This window comes from Oreochromis aureus, linkage group 23 (genome assembly GCF_013358895.1).
Source record: "Oreochromis aureus strain Israel breed Guangdong linkage group 23, ZZ_aureus, whole genome shotgun sequence".
In the NCBI taxonomy this organism is placed as follows: Eukaryota; Metazoa; Chordata; class Actinopteri; order Cichliformes; family Cichlidae; genus Oreochromis; species Oreochromis aureus.
In genome coordinates, this window is record NC_052963.1 from 14,657,446 (window position 1) to 14,677,871 (window position 20,426).

At 39.7% G+C, this 20,426-nt stretch overlaps 1 protein-coding gene and 1 long non-coding RNA gene across 2 annotated transcripts; both read right to left on the reverse strand.

The window, feature by feature from the left end:
* Nucleotides 1-833: 833 nt before the first annotated feature.
* On the reverse strand, nt 834-2,970 carry LOC120436416. Its single transcript, XR_005610408.1, has 3 exons — nt 2,889-2,970; nt 2,668-2,786; nt 834-1,150 (listed from the first exon to the last, which is right to left on the reverse strand). It is a non-coding gene; the product is annotated as an uncharacterized LOC120436416 (long non-coding RNA).
* A 13,248-nt stretch (nt 2,971-16,218) lies between these two features.
* LOC116323088 (OX-2 membrane glycoprotein-like) lies at nt 16,219-18,640 on the reverse strand. Its single transcript, XM_039607492.1, has 4 exons — nt 18,569-18,640; nt 17,436-17,774; nt 17,012-17,329; nt 16,219-16,746 (listed from the first exon to the last, which is right to left on the reverse strand). The coding sequence occupies exons 1-4, from the start codon at nt 18,621-18,623 to the stop codon at nt 16,631-16,633; spliced, it is 828 nt and encodes a 275-aa protein (XP_039463426.1). The 5' UTR covers nt 18,624-18,640; the 3' UTR covers nt 16,219-16,630.
* Nucleotides 18,641-20,426: the final 1,786 nt, after the last annotated feature.

The window sequence follows — 20,426 nt, forward strand, 5'->3', positions numbered from 1 at the left end:
CTTGGACAGATGGCCTCAGATGACTACAGAACACTGTGGTAGACAGAGGATGGATGTTAACTTCAATAGTTACAATGTGCTCAGGTCCTGTGTTGGAAAACAGCTTGAAAGTAATCATACAACTAGCATTGCTACTTCAATTGTTAATTGAATTCTTTAATTGTTAATAAAGCAAAAAGAAATTAAATGAAATCAAGAAGACATGCAGGGCACTAAACAGGAACATATCAGCTTACGAGTCCTGTGACTCCTGACGCTTCAACTGTTCCAACATTTCTTACACTTATTTTGCGATCAAGTAATAAATCATTTTAACAGCATAAAAGAAGCAAGCTGAATCTGAAAGGCATCAAAAATCACATTTCAAATTATTTAACAAACAACTGTAGTACATGCAAACAATATTGTTAATATCACTGTTGAATTATAACCTTTCTTTTATGATACTAAAAGTACATGATAAACAAAAAGAAGTTTTTAAAATCATTTTCATTTTCATTGAATATGTGTGGAAATAGAAGTTGATCACATTGAAAAAATATATGCATTTAAACATTTCTAAAGGCTTTCAAGTAGATCTGATGAAGAATGTAACTCCTGTTTGAATATATTTTCTTCCCAACATTTTTTTTTTTGGCAAAATACAAACAAAAAACTTTCAATTTGAATGTTTTTTCTATTCCTTCAAAGCACGCTTGTAATGCACAGGGTAACCTCCCTCACAGCTGACTTCTATACGTTTTTTAAATTGACGCTTACCGTTGTATTTACAGGGAGGTTTCTTTTCTGTCTTACTCTTTAGTTCACAGTCAATAATTTCAAACAGTGACTCACTGATTATATCACCATCTGTCCTATCCTTACAAATAGATTTGACTGTTTTCACATCGCTAAGAATGAACGTATTCATCTCCTTACATTCTTCCTTAAATAAGATACCCCTATTCTCTATTACATTATCACACTCGTCCTCAGTCATCCTGTGAATTATGTGCTGTATAATAAAAAGTTCGTAAAGACATTTACTCTTCTCTTCTGGTTGTGGTTCGGCATTCTTTTTGTTTTGTTTTGAACCTTTGGTTGCTTTTGAAGGTGTAGTGGCAATGAGCAGCACAAGCAGCAAACAGGCAAACAGGATCCTCATTATTTCCTGGAGAAGAGAGAACATATAACATATTTTACAATTTAAGCATTTATTTATTTATTTATTTTATTATTTTATTGCTACATTTACATTCTAACAGTTGTGCTTTGGTGGTTTTGAAGTATTTTTTTGCATATTATACTTTGTGTTAAATTTATACCTATCATACTTAATTGTATAGTGTTTTATTGTTATTTGTTCTACGTATTAGAATAATACTATCCTTGTGTTTGTTGTCAAGCAGAGGGAGGGAGAGGATCAGGACCTGATCATTATTTTGCCTACACCTATCTCTGCTGTACTAATTACCCCGTTTGTTTTAATATTTTAATATTAACAGTGTAACTGTAAAGCTGAGATGAATGCTAATATCAGATTTTTAAGACTTGATGAGAGGCAGTAATATCAGCACTTACCTGTGGCACATATGAATTACTGACTTTCTGACTGAGTGTGAGACAATGAAAATTCAGTCCAAATGATGGGAATTTCTTACACATATGCACAAGCACCCTTTTAAAAGGGCCAATTTATAACAGTGTCTTAGAGATATAATATTTTATTGTCTTGATTAGATCTGTTCAGATGAGCTTTGTGCTCATAAAGAAGGATCGTTTCATTAAGAAAAACCAGGAGGTCTTGTTAATGTCTTGTTGTGGCACTCAACATCAGTTTGATTTTGAGGTTTCACATACAAACTAAAGGCTTGAAATGTTTACATTACCCTATAAAACATCCCAAGAACAACACAGATTGATAAGAAATTTAACTCTCTTTAATGTACATCAGGGATGTCATACTCGGTTGATATTGTGGGCCGTATACAGCTCTGTTTGATCTTAAGTGGGCCCGATCAGTGAAAACCCCATTTTCTGTCAGAGTAAAGAAGTTGAGCTACACATTTAATCTGTGAGATATCATAATATCAGAAAAAGAAATTTCAGCAGTGTGTCTCTTACTTTCCACATGACAAAGAAATGCGGCCAAAGGAAATGAAAGAAACCTCAGCATGACTCTTTGGGTTTAAATTGTAAAAAGTTGATAGTCTGATAGTTTATTGCTTGTAATTATAAAATTTGTCATAGGAAAATTTAATTCATTTTTTTGAGGACCAATTGTTAAAAAAAGTATCTATATACAATAGTGTTTTTGGTGTTGTTTAACTGTTTATCTATTGCTAAATTACTTTGGTGTTATCTGAATGGCCGTGGGGTCGGTCTTTATCACCAAGAAAACCTTAAAATACATTTGAAATTTTGCAACGCTATTCAGTGGGCCAAATTGGAGTCTTTTCTGGGCTGATTGTGGCCCCAGGCCTTGACACCCCTGATATAAATGCTCTGCTGCTCTGAAAGGACTGGTATTTCTTTACATATGTTTTGGATAGGCATGTAGTAACAAAGACATACTGCACCTGCATTAAAAGACATCCAGGACAGCATTCTCGCTCTTGCTGCATGCATCTGTTAGATTTGTCATTTGTGGCACTTGTAAGTCAAATTTTTCCATGTTAGGACTCTTACCTTATTGTTTGCTTTAATGGGGAGAGGTTGGTTAGTTAACCTGCAGTGGTTCAGGCACGAGCTGGTTGTCTGGAACACCAGGTGGAGCAGATGTCTTCACTGAATGAAATTCACTGAAGCTGGTGAATGGTTACAGGGAATTCATTATCAAAGTGGATGGGCAACATCAGTCTAAATGAAAATGTAATCCTTGAGCATAAGTCAATAAACACAGGCCTTACCAAATGTGGAGTGAAGACTTGAGATGAGCAGAGGTCACGTCTAGTGCGGCTCAGGCACGAAGGAGTGTATAGTTCACTTCTGTCACAGAATCATACTTGTCGCTGGGTGCTTCGGTTTTTATATGTTTGAGTATCACCTAATATTAGAATGTGAATTTGCATTAACACCCTCTTACGTCACTAATGTACCAGTTCTAAGAAATTTGAACCCATCTGTTTGTGGTTCATAAACACTATGCAAATGTGAGAACAAATGACCCCAACACTATACAGATGTAGTGTGTTATTAAAAGCAGTAAAACATTATGTTTCTGCATATTTGCAAGTCACACTGACAGTGTTGTTTGTTGTCTATAAATAAACCAAATTTATCTAGAATTTCATTGGGCAGTAATTGCATTTATGTTTTAGTTCCAAATATTAAATAATCCAGTTGTTGGATTGATGCCATTCTATGGTTCTGTCCTCCTGTAGTGGTTCATCTCCTGGCATCTCCTCCACACACCTCAGGCTGTAATTATGTGCTCTAGATCAGATATTTGAGGTTGTTGCAATTTTACACTGAGGAGCATGATTCTGCAGTTTAATGCAGATCGATGAACCTCTGCCCATCTTTACTTTGGCAAAATTCTGCCTCACTAAGATGTTCCAATCATGTTACTGAGCTGTTGTTAACAAACCCATTTAGTTGCATATTCAAAGCAATGTAACATTTTCTATGAAATAGTAAAATGTCTGAGATCAAAGTTTACTGTGTCTGCATGATCTGCTAATCATTGCATTGTTTTTAGCTACATCTTACAGCTTTCCAGATGTTTTGGACTTTGTAGGCTTGTAAATTAATTACAATGTACAATTTTTGGTTATCATTTAGTTGTTTTTGTGTGTTTTTTTTATTTTGTGTGTTGTGTATTAATAATTAATGCCTGAACAAATATGTCTAAAATCATAGGCAGGCAGACATAGAAAATGATGAACGGATGTTGTTAGCACAAGAAAAAGTAGTTGTAGGAAATAACTGCATTTCCTTTGTTTGCAGTCACATTTCTCAGACTTTGCTCATGTGGTTCCTATTTGTTCCCATAAATGGCCATAGAGCAGAAATGAAGCTTTTGCAATGTGCACTGATGTCATACAAGACCAGAGGGGTGTACTATTAACTAGGATTAATGTCTTAGCAAGCTATGTCAAGTTTAAGGTCTGAATTTCCTGTTTAATGAAGGTGAGTTTTGTCCTGACATAATTCAGCTGTTCTGCAACATGCTATCAATTCCATGTTGACTAATGCCTTTATATGAGTTAGAGAAATAAAGCATAAGTTCAGCAAGGAAGCTCTTTATTCATTCACTGTTTGCTTTATTATTGCAACAAATAATAAATATATTTAAGTTCTCTGGGTTGTGTTGCCTAGTAAGTTTTCTCTAAAATAACTCATGCATTTAAAAAAATCAATTAATCTGCATTTTTGCCACCTTAGAAGCATCCTGTCTCAGAGTAAGGTTACAGCATTAGTTCATGCATTTTACTTCTAAGCTGCAACGTAGTAGTATGTTTTCATTAAGTTGTCCTAAAAACTCCCCAAAAAGCCTTCAGAAACTCATCAGTAAGAGTTGTTATGGCCCTAGCAGGGCCTGCTCCTGAAATTGCCCTGGAGTGGGTGTGGTCTGTCTGTCTCTGCTGCCTAGGTGCCTTCCGTTTGATACAGCTGACTCCCATCAGCAGATTGAGGAGCTTAAGGCCAGGGAAAGGTGAGCTCTAGGCCAAAGAGCCTTGCGGTGTTGCAGCCGGTGAGCTGTGTGTGTATGCTGCTTCATTACTCCTTCTCTGTGGAGAGGAATGCGTTCGGTGATGAACATTTTGTTTTGCTTACTTTCCAGGGCTTTGACCAGCTGCTGAGTTTCGTTGTGTTTTCAGACCCCTAACCTGCTGAGCCTCCTCCCATTCTAGCTTTGAAGCCCAGCAAGCAGCACTGGATCAGCTACTGAATTCTTGCTTAGTTACATTGCTTTTGTCTTTTTTCCACTAGATGAGGAGAAGATCAGCAAAAGTGTGGTGCAGTTCACAGTCAAGTGTTATTTAATTTAACAAATGTTAACAAATAACACTTGGCTGTGGGCACGTTTTTTACAGTTCAACAGCTCCACCTCAAACTGTCATTTCATCAGTGTCTATGTCACTGGTGCACCAGTTCTAAGAAACTTTGCCACTTCTGTTTTCATGTTTCAAAAATATACTGCAAATGTGAGGACAAAGAACAACAACAGCATGCAGATGCAGTTTGCTATTCATAGCTGGCTTTACAGGAGATAAAAGGTGTTTGCAGACCAAAGAGAACTGAGTGTTTGGTATTACTGTCATGGTGAAAAATCAAGCTGTTACCAGTCACATGCTTTCCAGATGGAGGAGCAAAATCTGATAGATGGAAATATGATCACAGAAAAGTACTATTTTGACCAGGTCTACAAGACCACTGGCTGGAGTTCAGCCCCAAACCATGACAGAGCCCCCATCTTGCTTTGCAAATTTGCATTCATCATGCCATAAGACCTGTTACCACTGATTTTAGTGATTTTCCCTTCCATAGCGAATGGCTCTTTGACAGACACCCTTCCATTTTCTGATGATGCTTCAGTGACTAGTAAATTGATGAGAGATGCATCTCTTAGGTTCTGGGTCAGTGGACTGGAGCCTACCCCAGCTGTCATAGGGCGAGAGGCAGGGTACACCCTCAACAGGTCGCCAGCCTGTCACAGGGCAACCATGAATAGCATCAACTGCTATATCTCCACATGCATCTTCCATAGCTTGGGAAATAGATATATGTGTGTGTGGATTTCGGTCATACACTTTCCATCTTCTGCCAGAAAAATATTCCTTATAATAGGATTTAGGAATGGAGAATATGGAGGGGGAGAAAAAACTAAAAAGCGTCAGTTACGGACTCTGAAAAACACATAACGTACATAACATAAAACACACACGTAATACAGACTTGGAATGGTCACTATTGTGAAGAATAATCAGAGTACGATTACAGTACTGTAATTTAGACAGTGTTGAGAGTATGCATCAATTGTGGGATTGTATGGGACTTACTTGCACATAGTTGTATTGCAATTCTTTGACTCTTTCTGAATTACGTTCAAATTTCACCCTGTAGAGCTGGTTTGTCCTCAGATTATTTCTGTGCAAGACACGGTCCAGTGTTGATAAGCTGACCCTATCAATATACCCTATGTTACCCTATATCAATATACCCAATGACCCTATCTCCTGTTCAGGAGACAGAATACATTCCCCACCACCTCGTGTTGGTAAGCTTTCAGCTCTGCAATACAAATAGTATAGTGTAAAATACTGTGAATAGGCCTACAATGTAGAAATACGAAGGAGGAATACATTTTCCAAACATGTGACACAAACTTTACAGTATTTTCACAGTCTCCAGAACAGTCCACAGACAATACTGTGCTACAGTAATGTACTCATTGAGTACAGTGAGATTTCTTACCTATTCTCATTTCGGAAAGTGATGATGGATGCTACTGCTCAAATTTGGCTGTACTCTTTGCCCAGCCTCCCTCATTGTTAGACCATGATTGACCACATGGTCAACCAAAATTGCTGTGATCTCATCTGAGATTACATTCCTTGGCCTTCGTCGTCCTCATCGTCTGCATCCTCCTCCTCTTACTCTCACTCCTCTGGCTCTGCCTCTGTTTTCAACGTTGGCATCCACTGACCAAAACAGAGGAGCTCACCTGCTGCCCTTTTAAAGCCCTGTGGTCTTAATTGCAATTATGTGTGAAAAGTGTTCACCCATGTAATGAGTTAGTATGCAAAGTTTACAATTTTGAAGGACAGTATGTTTCTTGTGCAAATGTTTCTTGTGTTTTGTCTGGGGGTTTCACATTCCTGCTCAGATTTAAAGTTTAATTTTTCGCTGTAGAAAGAAGTTTTCTTCCCACAGAGAGTGTACAGTGGATGCTGTTTTTGTCACTTTTCACAGAATAAAACTTAAAGTAACGTAAGTACATCCATGCTTTAAAGGCTGCATGGTCATACTCTCTCTCACACTCCATAATATCCATTGTTGATTTACACACGTCTGTTGCTGCCACGGGCATCACACGTGCTTACGTCATTGTCATGAGACACTCTCACAAACAAAATTACAACGGTTTAGTAACACAGCGTGCTTGGGGGAAAGTAACAGTAACCTAATTATTTTTTTTGCAATAGTAATCCCTTACATTAGTCATTACTTGAAAAAAGTAATCGAATTACAGTAACGCATTACTTGTAGCGCATTACTGCCCATCTCTGGTGTCTAAGTACCTAAACAGTGAGGCTGAGCTGAAACCTGAGCTGGTGAGGGATGAAGGTTGTGGTGGTTGCTGGTTGCTGTGATGACAGAGGACATGGTGGTTAGACTGATCTTTGAAACAACACTCCTGAGCTTCCAGAACTAAAGGGCAATGGCCGGGCGGGCTCACTTGAGCCTCCAGCTGGCATGACAAATTAGTGGCGTTCAATTGCACACACTGATTGATGAGTACGACAGAAATCTAGTGGGTGGAACGCACATGGACTTGGCTTTGCACAGAAAACATTATGTACTGACTCTGAGCTGTCTGGCTGAATTATCTTTAAATCTGTCTACTTATGAACTGTGGTCAAAAGGTCCTGACTCAGAGATGCAGTTGAATGGCTAGCTGGTGTATAATGACAAACATGACCCTCCCCCTCGGCAGTCTTTGGAACACAAAACTTAGTTTTGTCGTTAGATAGTGAGGAAGTATAACTTAAATGGTCCTTCCGTCTCTTATGAACAGAAATTACCATGTCATACTTACTTACACAGAACAAACTGGCTAACCAAAGGTAATTCAGTCTTAATGCTCGTCAAAACACAAATTATTTCACTTGGTTTATTGTTAACAGGCAACAGGGCTTGGGACACAGTCTTTAATAAGGCCCCGGACACTGTAACAGTCTTAAGAAAAGCCATTTCAGTTAATGTCGCTTGTCTGGGGTGTGCAAAATCATACTCACAGTGTGTATTATTCATGTCCCCCACAGCCTGATTGTTCATAATTGCAGGATCTAACAGTTCCTTGCATGATTTAATGCTTAGGAGTGAATAGTCTATGGCTGAACTGACAGCGTCAGCTTCCCAGTTCTGTGATGGCAGTGTGTTTTCCCCTAAAACAACTTGTCCAACATCAGAAGTTATGTCTTTATTGTTAGCACAAAACATGGGCTCATGATAAAGTTTCAGATTTAGTCAGAGGAATGGAAAGGGCCGCCTTATCGGTGACCCCCGAGGAAAAAGGGCATGGACACCGTTTTTTTTCTAGAAGTGGTCGTGAATGAAGCATGGCTAGCCGTGGCGTCCGGCTCCTCATCCTCCGACCACATCCTTGCCAAAAATGAGGCTGGAGATGAGAAGTTCGAATGAGACAGTGAGGGTGAGCGGCTTATCCGTGACGGCGAAGTGGAAACTGGTGAGCTGAGGGGCGGTGACGGTGCTGAAGGGAGGGGCGTCGTAGCGAACCTCAGCAACCCCACTTGAACTGCCTCGGGCTCGCAAGGTAGCAGCAGTGAAGCCAATTTGCAGGCTGCTGCTGTGGCAACACGGTGTGGACAAATATCTTTAAATTTTCCAGCAATCACTCCCAGTAAACTGGGTAGGCAGACACAATCTGGTTCAGTTTAACTCAAACAGACTCCTTCTCCATCTCTTGTCTGCATGAAGAGAAGATAATTCCCTGCCGTGGAGGGCGGTCAAACGAGCGCTGAACCCAGGAGTCAGATGTCCGCTGGGTCCGACATGGTCGCGTCGTACTGTCACAGGTTGCTGGGGCAGGCCGTGTGGAGAGAGTAGAGTACCCAAGTGCAGACAGAGGCCAGGAGACAAAACTGGACTTAACAAAAAGCGAGCCTTTATTTGGGGCTGAAAACTCACGATAATACAACAAGGCTAAACTGAGGGAAAACCTGAACAGAAACTGGGAAAGTATGACTCTCACTGTGACTTGATATTATGAAACTACACTATAACTTACTATGACTTGACTGGGAAACTGTGACGAGGGGTAGGTAAGGAAAGACAGATGACGCGACACTGAACACAGGAAGACAGAGGACTTAAATATACAAATGGGGAGATCAGGGGAGGTGGAGACACATGAGGAAACAGCTGACTAGAATTAATATAATGACGCTACAGTGGAAGTGTAAACTAAGCACATAGAACATGGAAACAAAACTTTCAAAATAAACAGGAAGCATGACGAGACGCAGACATGCCACGAACTTGACAACAAGAACCACAGAGACATGAAACATGACTTAGAACAGGGGAGAAGACACAAAAGGATCCAAAAAACAAAGGACTAGAACAGCAACTTAGGCATTGTAGAAATTAATTAGATAAACTAAACTGAAACTAGAGCACAAATGAATAACAAAATACGATTAAACTCAAACACTGGGTCACACGACCCAGTACCGTGACAGCTTTGCTTGAACATAGAGATCGCGAGCAGGCAGAGCATCCCATGTATGTTATCATTTGACATGATGAGCTTTCACCGTTTTCCAAGAATAAGTGATTGGTTTCACAGTGAGCAGCATTTTATGAATATGTTTCTAACGCCATACTCTCTCTTTTTGAACCCTATTGAGGAGTTTTTCTCAGCATGGAGATGGAACGTATACAACTGAAACCCTTACACACAGGAAACTACTACTTCAAGCAATAAATGGAGCATTTGGAGAAATAGGACTGGAATCTTGCCAGGGCTGGATTCAGCATGCTAAAGGATTCTTTCCTTATTGCCTTGCAAGAGAGACCATAGCATGTGATGTGGATGAAGGCCTGACCCAAGAGAAAGGTGTGATGGTGAGGCAGAATAAATTAACTGGATGTGCTGTAAAAATATATATAATATTTGTTCTATGTATATATCACTTTTTTGCTGCATTTCTTTTCTGTTAAAATGTGAGTACAAGAATAAAATAAATAAATAAATATTATTGTTCCAGTGTTTTGTATTTAGTTCTGTAGTGTGTAATCGTTGCTAAGTTGTGCTTGCTGATTGACTAGTTTTGTGTGGTTTTTGACAGTAGTGCTTGATTTTGGGTAAGGTTAAAGTAGTTTTGGGTAAAATTGGGTTTTTTTGGGAAAACAAGTCAAATGTTTTGTGAGTGTAGCGTGAATTTTACAGTTTGTGTTTAGTGTTTTGAGACAAAGACATGAGATTTTAGGAAATTTTAGGTATTTTAGCAATTCAGAAAAACTGCAAATTGGTCATGCGATTGGTTTATCATGCCAATCAGCAGCACTCATAGTTGGCAGTAAGCTGAAGACAGTTTTGTCTGTGTGTTGAAAAATAGTAATGCGTCTGCACCGCATTTTCTTTTTAGTAACTGTAACAGCGTTGTAACAATAAAAATAGTAATTCATTCGATTACTAATTACTGAAAAAAGTACAGACATTAATAACGGCATTACTTTTATCACCGTTATTCCCATCACTGATGTTTTGTGATATGTGATAAACTTTTATTTCCACATATATTTTATGAGTGAGAATTATTTATTAATCTCTAAATATTTTATTTTAAATATAATATTTTTTTAACATACCTACAAATAACAGCAAAATTAGAATACAATTTTATTGCATTTTGGAGTTCGTGGGCACAAAAACCATGTACAGATGCTCTGTGCATGTACAGTGATATTGATATAATGCTTGAAAAATTTGACCTTACAGCATCTGTGGAAGTGCTCCTTGTGTAGAACTTCGGGGCGATCGTGGCTCAAGAGTTGGGAGTTCGCCTTGTAATCGGAAGGTTGCCGGTTCGAGCCCCGGCTTGGACAGTCTCGGTCGTTGTGTCCTTGGGCAAGACACTTCACCCGTTGCCTACTGGTGGTGGTCAGAGGGCCCGGTGGCGCCAGTGTCCGGCAGCCTCGCCTCTGTCAGTGCGCCCCAGGGTGGCTGTGGCTACAATGTAGCTTGCCATCACCAGTGTGTGAATGGGTGGATGACAGGTTGTGTAAAGCGCTTTGGGGTCCTAAGGGACTAGAAAGCGCTATACAAATACAGGCCATTTACCATTTTACTGGAATGAAAATGTCGGGAGCACACCAACAAAAAATGATGGCAGAGAACTCGATATCAGCTCGTCTCACCGCTGCTATCCAAGCTTGACATCTTCGTTTGGTAACATCAGATACATTAGATCCCTTGCGTTGCTTCCAGGAGGGGAAACGATAAAAAGAGAGCCCATTTTCCAGCTTATTCCCTTCCCGATCGTGCGCTCTAACATTGCAACCAACAACATAGCAAGTACGAGCCATAGCTGATGTTTCCGTTTCCTTTCGCTCCTGTAGCCCTTTGTTTGGCCTACTAACATGGCGGCTCGACCAAAAATCTTGGCCACGCCCCCTCCCATGACATCACGTTCCAAAGCCCTATAGACCAGCGGTCCCCAACCCCCGGGCCACGGACCAGTACCGGTCCGTGAGTCGTTTGGTACCGGGCCGCAAGAGTTGAGGTTTCTGTGTGAAATGTATGTTTTTCAGGGGTTTTATCAGTTTTTAGCGTTATTTTGTTATCGTTTTTGTCGTTTACTCAGTTTTTCTGGGTCGTTTCACGTCTGTTATGAATAAATCTTCTTTTTTCGGTACCGGTACTAGTTTTATTTTGTTGTATTTATCTGCGACACCTTAAAGGCCGGTCCGTGAAAATATTGTCGGGCATAAACCGGTCCGTAGCGCAAAAAAGGTTGGGGACCGCTGCTATAGACGATCTAAAGAAAATGGCCACAAAAAAAGGAAAGGAGGTGCAGAAAAAATTAGGGTAAAAAAGAAACAAGCCCTTCAGGCAGACGCTGCCAAATGTGTAAAAATAACTGAATTGTTTGGTGGTAGCTATGGCGGAGCTTCCACAGATTTAGCAACATAAGCAATTGGTGGAGGCCAGCAGGTGGATGAGGGAAAGGGGAGGCAGGAGGAGGACAGACCCGAGGCGGCCGCTGGTCCGAGTGTCAGGTGAACTGAACTTCAGGTAAGAAGTTATGACCTGCAGTCTATCTGGGTCAGATATAAACCAAGTTTAGGTGGAGTTTATTTTCATTGTGCTGACTTTTTACAGTCGCTTACAATGACTCGTACTGTGTACTAGCTAGCATGACGGAGTTTCTATACTGCTGGGCGGGTGCTATGATGTTACTCATAGTGAATTTTATTTTATGCTTAAGGTTAGTTTCTCAAACTCCTCAAAATCTTTACAAATTGTGCCAATCCTTACATGTTGCACCAGGCTGATTTATCATCACAAGTGGAGAAGTCTGTGACAGAAGAGACAGAAGAGAAGCAGAGAGAGATGCAAGAGCAGGAGAGAGAGATGGAGCAAGAAAGAGAAATAAAAGAGCAGGAGAGAGAGATGGAGCAAGAAAGAGAAATAAAAGAGCAGGAGAGAGAGATGGAGCAAGAGAGAGAGACGGAGCAGCAGGGACATACAGAAGAGCAAGAGAGAGAGATTTAGAAGAGCAGGAGAGTGAGAGCCAGGGCATAGATTACTTTGCTCGCCCTGAACCTGCCATATTACAGCCCTCTTAGATTACCACCCACAGCAGAACACCAGCAGTGCAGTTGTGATGAGGGTGTTCAGCTGTAAAGATGGCACCAACAGGAAGTGGCTTACTTATTGCAAAGGACGCCATTTATTGTTCTGCTTTGTGTGTCTGGCATTTGCAAGGTGGACTGACACCAGCCCACAGGCGTGAGTGACTGAAGATGAGTTGCAAATAAATGCTGAGAAATCATATGAGGTGAAAGTGCACAACATCATCCTGGACACAGTTATTGAAGCAATCCACAGACGATTTGTCACACATGGCCCTCTTCTTGCGGATTTGGCATGGATATACTACTGCAATAGGATTGGTACTTTGTTTCTGTCCTGTAAGTTCAGTATGTACCTCACTGAATTCACTTTGGGCTTAAATATTTAGAAATAAAATAATAAAATCACAGAAAAGTTATGGTAGCTCATTGGCCAGACTGTCCTGTACTTATAAAACGGAAAATTTTTGTTAATTTACCAAACATACATACTTAACACATCTATTGCTTTCATCGTAATATGAATAGGCATGGGGCAACCTTTATCAGAACACTCTAAAGCTGTTTTCACACAGCTCTCAAAACAGCTCTCATTAATCTGAATGATGAACAACTCATGACACAGAAAGTTGATTTTGTTCGTTTTTATTAGGCTGAGTGTTCAGTGGGAGAAACTTTTTGTTACTCATTCAAACAAAATCTAAACTCTTCAGTAATTGTATCTCCCTCTAATTCTGTCTAAAGACAATCTCTTTATCACTTCAGAGAAAAGTTCTCACATTTATGATCTCACATTTTAGGATCAATTTTTAATTATTACAAGTGAAGGTTCTTGTTTTCTTTTTTTTTCTCTTGTCACAATAAATAACTTTAAAAAACAAAAATGACAATACAGAATAAAACTTACCTTTTGAAAAGGCCATAAAAAGAAAAAACAAACACATAATCCCACAGTCTGACATGGTGCACCATTTGCCACGTCTCTGCGTCCCCACTGGCTATTGTACCACGTATTGAAACAACGTCGTACAATAGCCAAATTATTGAAAACTCAAATTTCCCCAAAGGAAGAATCTCCCTTGCTTCTGGGACATTCCAAGGTGTGTGAGAATGATAAACTGTACCAAGTAAAGTACAAAAACTTCCCAGTGCAGTAGTTTCATCAGTGTTTTAATCAGCCAACTCAATCATTATTTTTCTGCATTTTGAAAATTCAGTAAAGCTTCATCTATTGGTAATTGTTATTTTAAATTCATATGTATGACAGCACGGTGGCACGGTGGTTAGCACTGTTGCCGCACAGCAAGAAGGTCCTGAGTTTAATTCCACCATCAGGCCGGGGTCTTTCTGTGTGGAGTTTGCATGTTCTCCCGTGTTTGCGTGGGTTCCCTCCGGTACTCGGCTTCCTCCCACCGTCCAAAGACATGCAGTTTGAGGGGATAGGTTAATTGGATAATCCAAATTGTCACTAGGTGTGAATGTGAGCGTGAATGGTTGTCTGTCCCTGTGTGTTGGCCCTGCGGCAGACTGGCGACCTGTCCAGGGTGTACCCCGCCTCTCGCCCTATGACAGCTGGGATAGGCTCCAGCACCCCCCGTGACCCTGGAAAGGATAAGCGGAAGCGAATGGATGGATGGATGGATGTATGAATTTATTTATTTCTCAGCCTTCCTTTTAAGGGTCGCCAAAGCAGATCAGCTGCCTCCATTTCACCCCATCTGTTCTCTGTCACACCCACCCTCTCCATGTCCTTTACTACATCCATGAATATTGTCTGAGGTCTTCCTCTTTTCCTCCTTCCTGGCAGCTTCCGCTCCAACACCTATTGTCCAGTACATCCACCCTCCCTCCTCTGCACATGTCCAAATTATTTCACCCTTCAACTTGAACTTTGTCCGCAAATCGCTTGACTTAAGCTGTCGCTCTGATGTTTCCATAGCCATGTGGTGACGCTTTAGGGGGGGAAACAGACATGTAATGTTTTTTTGTTGATTTTTTTGTTTAGTAGGCGATTAAAAACTAAAATTTATCTGTAAAGCCATCATCCACTCTCTGGCCAAAGTAATTGCTGTAGGTGTCAACATTTGTCTCCACATCTTGTAAGATTTTCTGCCATGTGACCTGAAGGACGTCTTTAGTCTCCGAGAGCTGACAGCTGAATTCAGCATCTTCTCCCACTGCTGCCAGCACAGTCTGCTGTGTTTGGATCACTGCTGTTAGAGCTGCACAAACAAAGTAAGAGGCTTTCATAGTCCGTGTTTTATGTTTCATTAAAAAAAAAACAACAACTACATAACAGAATTCAGTGAGGTACATACTGAACTTACAGGACAGAAACAAAGTACCAATCCTATTGCAGTAGTATATCTCCAGTAACAATACCAGCATTGGTATCAATACTATTGATAACTGCATCAATCTGCCCACCTCTAACTCGTGCTATTGTAGAAATTCCCTGTGAACTTATAGATTTTCTTAGAAGCCTTCCCTCCACGCATTACTGGTATGTTATTTATTATTTTGTGCTCCAAGTTCAGTTATTTCACTGGGGAAGCCCCATAATGCCCACTTCTTCATTTCAGTACTGTTTGATCTTTCCCTTTAACATGTATGTGTTCAATCAAGAAATCGCCACACCTGTGTTCAATCAAGAAATCACTTAAATAGGACCTGTCTGACAAAGTGGAATAGATCAACTTCTATGGATGCAAGCTGCCGTTAAGGAAGAGGAGCAGGAGGAGCAGGAGGAGCAGGAGGAGCAGGAGGAGCAGGAGGAGCAGGAGGAGCAGGAGGAGCAGGAGGAGCAGGAGGAGCAGGAGGAGCAGGAGGAGCAGGAGGAGCAGGAGGAGCAGGAGGAGCAGGAGGAGCAGGAGGAGCAGGAGGAGCAGGAGTGGTAGAGATCAAAAGATCCTACACATTTTGTGTGATGCAAGGAAATTCAGGAAAAAGTGAGAAACAAATTAATTGAGATCTCTCAGTCTGGAAAAGGTTATAAAGCGGTGGGGGAAACATTTTACCCACTGAAAATGATACATCAAGATGAACAGATTCAACTTTTTGGGATCCTGAAGGAGAATGTCCGGTCATCTGTTCACTACCACAGGTTGAAGCGCACTTGTGTTCTGCAGCAGGACAATGATCCAAAACACACCAACAAGTCCACCTATGATTGGCTTAAGAAAAACAAAATAAAACTTTGGACTGGCCTAGCCAAAGTCCTGACCTGAATCCTATGAGGTGTGGTGGTGTGACCTTAAAAAGGCGGTTCATGCTCGAAAACCCTCCAATGTGGCTGAATTATAACAATTCTGCAAAGATGAGTGGGCCAGAATTCCTCCACAGATGTAAAAGACTCATTGCCAGTTATCGCAAACGCTTTATTGCAGTTGTTGCTGCTAAGAATGAGCCAACCAGTTATTAGGTTTAGGGAGCAATCACTTTTTCACACAGCACCTTGTAGGTTTGGATTATTTTTTCCCTTAATAATAAACGCCTTCATTTAGAAACTATATTTTACATTTACTTGTGTTATCTTGCAAACACTAAACCCTCTGCAAAAACATAAAAATTACTGACGCCTGACTTCAACAAAAAATTATTAATCTTTTGACAAAAATCTAAAAATTTTAATTTAAAAAAAAAAAAAAAATCAAGAAACCATAGACCAACAAACAATGTGAACCCCACACACTTTGCTTGCTACATTCTACACATGGCAATCCAAATAGCAGTCATGCAAACATATACATTTATCAATAAAAATAGATCGCTTTTTTACTGTTACACATTTTAAGTTTATCAATGTTTGTTCAGCTTTCATAATTATAACTTTATAAATATAAAGTTCACTTTTTGGTCAAGTCCAACTTCTTTTAAAGTCTGCAACACATTTCAGAACATTTGGGACAAAGACAACAAAAGACTGGAAATACTTCTTAAAAATCTGTTGAAACATAGCCAGTGGGGTTAATTGAGAGGGAAAAAAAAAACTAGACAAAGACCCACTGAATCATCATGCAAAGAATTAATAACTAAATCACATGTAGAATATGATATGCAGATATTACTGAATACATCTCTGTGTAGAAAAAATTACAAGAAATCAAAAATAAAAGTTACCTCTTCTTGTCTTTTTCTTTGAACAGTAATGCAGTGCAGCAACACTGATAAGGACCATCACCACCAATACTGCAGCTAATAAAATGATCCAGGAGGAAACTAGAAAAAGCAGGAAATATATGACACTTATTAAACTTATTATCAAAGTCAGCTTTATTGTCAAAGACCATATGTACAGTCATACACAGGAATTTGAAATTGCAATGTTCCCATGGCTCTCAGTGTACACTAAAACAATATAAAGATTAAAAAATGGGGGAAAAAACCCTGATACATCAATCATTGATGAATGAGAAATGCATACTTACAGAATGCACTGTTATTGCATCTCAGTTTCATCAATCCATAAGTATTAGTTTCTCACCAGCATTGTCATAATCTGACGTCTGTTGGACTTCATGAAGCATCACCATCACCTCTCTGTGAGGAGCAGAGAGCACTCGTGCTGCACATCCCACCTGTGTGCTGTGTTTACATGAACCTGAGAGCACAGCTGTAGTGGTGACAGTGAATGTAGCGTTGATGTTGGACACACTGACAGTGTTGTACTGTGAGAAGCTGAGGTGTTGTTGTGAGACACTGAGTGTTACAGTGGGAGCAGGTCGACCAGTGGCTGAACAGGAAACAACCCACTCTTCAGTAGAGTTTGACTCTCTGACATCAACAACAGGTTCATGCAGCTCTGTGAAGGATCAGGAAGTATCATCAACATGTTCTTACAAACACACCAGCTGCTATATGTTTGTTTGAGGCACTTGTTGTTGGTTAAAGAAGGTAAAAGTTCTTACCATAGACTTGGAGGCAGGTTGTACCAGTTAAGGAGCCTTCAGGATAAGTGTTAAACAGACAGTGATAGCAGCCTTCGTCCTGCTGCATCACATTCCTGATGACTATGGAGCAGTTCTGCAGTCCAGTATATTTAAACCCAAATTTATCTGTAAAGCCGTCATTCACTCTCTGACCAAACTGCTTGCTGTAGGTGGCAACATTTGTCTCCACATCAAGTGAGATTTTCTGCCATGTGACCTGAAGGACGTCTTTAGTCTCCAAGAGCTGACAGCTGAATTCAGCATCTTCTCCCACTGCTGCCAGCACAGTCTGCTGTGTTTGGATCACTGCTGTTAGAGCTGCACAAACAAACTGACATGTGAGAATTGAACTCCGAGTGTGTCTGAAAACAGACAGCTGCCAATGAAATTGATAAGTCTATTTGTTGCCACATAACAAAATGAATCAGCCCAAGACAGATTATCTTTGGGTTCTTTAACCAGAATTATAAATAAAACTTGTGCAGACAAGTCTCACCAATGAACAGCAGTACATGCTGTTGACCCACAGCTACTATAGTCTGTATTATCCAATGTTTGCAGTGTTTAGTACTTAGTGGTATAATTACAATTTGGGACTGATCTATAAAACCCTTTCAGAAACAAAAATTAAAAAACAGTGCAAAAATAACTGGAGTGGCTCATCCCGAGATAAAAAATGCCACAGTTTAGCATTTAACCACATTACATTTAAAGAACGTATTCATGAAAATGTTCCAATCAAGGTGTGAACTCCAGTACATACACAATGTTAAGTGCACTGATCCAGCAGACCATGAAAACTGATCACAGAGCTTCCCAAAGGATGGATGGTCTGTCTTCCTTATACATGTGATGCTTCAGTTTTCATTCATTCATTCATTCATTCATTTACATGTCTTTCCATATAGAGCATCTGTTGCAGTAAAAGTTTATGGAAATAATTTCTCAACCTCTATTGAATATAATCTCTTTATAGCTTCAGAGACAAAGCTCTCATATTTATGATCTCTTTTTAACCATTTTTTTATTATTATTACGAGTAAAGTTTTTCTTGTTTCAGCCTCAACACACAGCCTTAAAACACAAATCAGATTACACGGAACTCATCTTACCTTTGGAAAAGACAATTAAAAGAGGAAATAAATGCATAAACGCGCAGTCTGCCATGCTGTAAAGGGAGCCACGTGGTGCACACTCGTAGCGTGAGGTTTTACGTCTGTACGTGTGTTTGGGTGGTGGGGGATTCCACGATGTGACGTCTCAGTGCGCTGGTACAACCCCATGAAGGTTCTACTGTGTTTTCATTGCAAGGCAGTGTGCTGCTGTGTAAATCTCTGTTGATACAGACTGATTTTTCCCCAACAGGCTTAATATTTGTTAACTTTTAAATGCTAAACTGTGGCTTTATATTTCAGCAGGAGGAACCACTGGAGTTATTTTTTATACTGTTATGTTTAATTTTAGTTCGTGGAAGTCGCAAATTCTCATTAGACACCATTGATTACTAAACACCGGGAAGTAATCAGTAATCAATGGCGAAGAGCTGTTCATTGGTGAGAACTGTCGGCACTAACTTTATTTTTATTTTGCAACACCTTCCCTTCTTGTTTTCGTCCCTCAATGCTTACGCTCGTTTCTGAGCTGCTAATCTGCGCTGTTCTTGGCAGGTAATCACTGAAACAAACTCTGACTGCGTCTTTTTAAATAAGCGCAAAAGATTTTTTTTTAACCAGATAAATAAAGGATATAAAAAGTAACATCGCCAAAAACTGACTGCAGCTTCTAACTTGTAACAGGAATGTCGTGGCTCAAGATGACTTGATATCATTTATGAGGGATACATTTGATATATTTCACATAAGCCAACAAATGATTTACAGCAGTTTAAATACAGGAAATCACTTTTTGGCAAATACCGGAAATCAGTTTTGGCAGACAATCACTTTTAGGCACAACAGAACCTTCCTAAATCTACTCGTGAGATATCACGATGGCAGCTTTGATCACTAATTTTGTTTTTACTCATTTTATATACTTTTGACGTGACAACTGAATGTCAACCAGTTAAGCTCACTGATGTATTTTATTTTCTGTCTTGGGACGAAAAAAGCAGACGTACCGGAGCACCAGAGCCCCACATCTCTGCACACACTGACTCCGTCATCTCTGTCTGTCCGTGTTAGTTTATCAGTTCAGTTTTCCTGGCACGAATTTACAGGGCTGAACAATAACAGCACGAGTTTAACCGCAGTGGACACAGAATCTAACCTGCCATCATTTAGATTATATGACAACAACTTTCAAATCTGAAGTCTCAGAAATCTGCTTCATGTTCAAGTTCCTCCAATAATCAGGGCTAATATCACCAAATCGTACATAAACAGACTTTTACATGATAAATATTTCTCAAATATGGGGAAAAAACAATATAAAATACTATATTAATAACAAAATAACTTAAAAAAACAGCTACAAATTGCCTGAAACATTTGCAATGAAAAATATAAAACAGCTTTATTGTCAGTGAGGACAAAGTTATAGCGATACTACGCTGGAGTGTTCAAAAGAAGACAGAGATATGAAGTAAAAATACTGTATAAAAATATTAAATATAAGAAAAAACAAAGTTATAAAAAATATTAATAATTGAAATCTGCAACAATATTCACATAAAGTGTAAAATATAGAGTTAACTGTTTAATAGGTAAAGTTTAGGTCTTGCAGTCGGACAACGATCCCAAACAGCAGCAAATCTACAGCAGAATAGCTGAAAATCAATGTCCAGTCAAAGTCCAGACCTCAACCTGACTCTGATGTTGTGGTGGGACCTTCAGAGAGCTGTGCATAAATAAATGGCCACAAACCTCAAAGAACTGAAGCAACATTGTAAAGAAGAGTGGGCCAACATTCCTCCACAACAATATGAGAGACTGATAAAGTCAAGCAGAAAACAATTACTTCACATTCGTG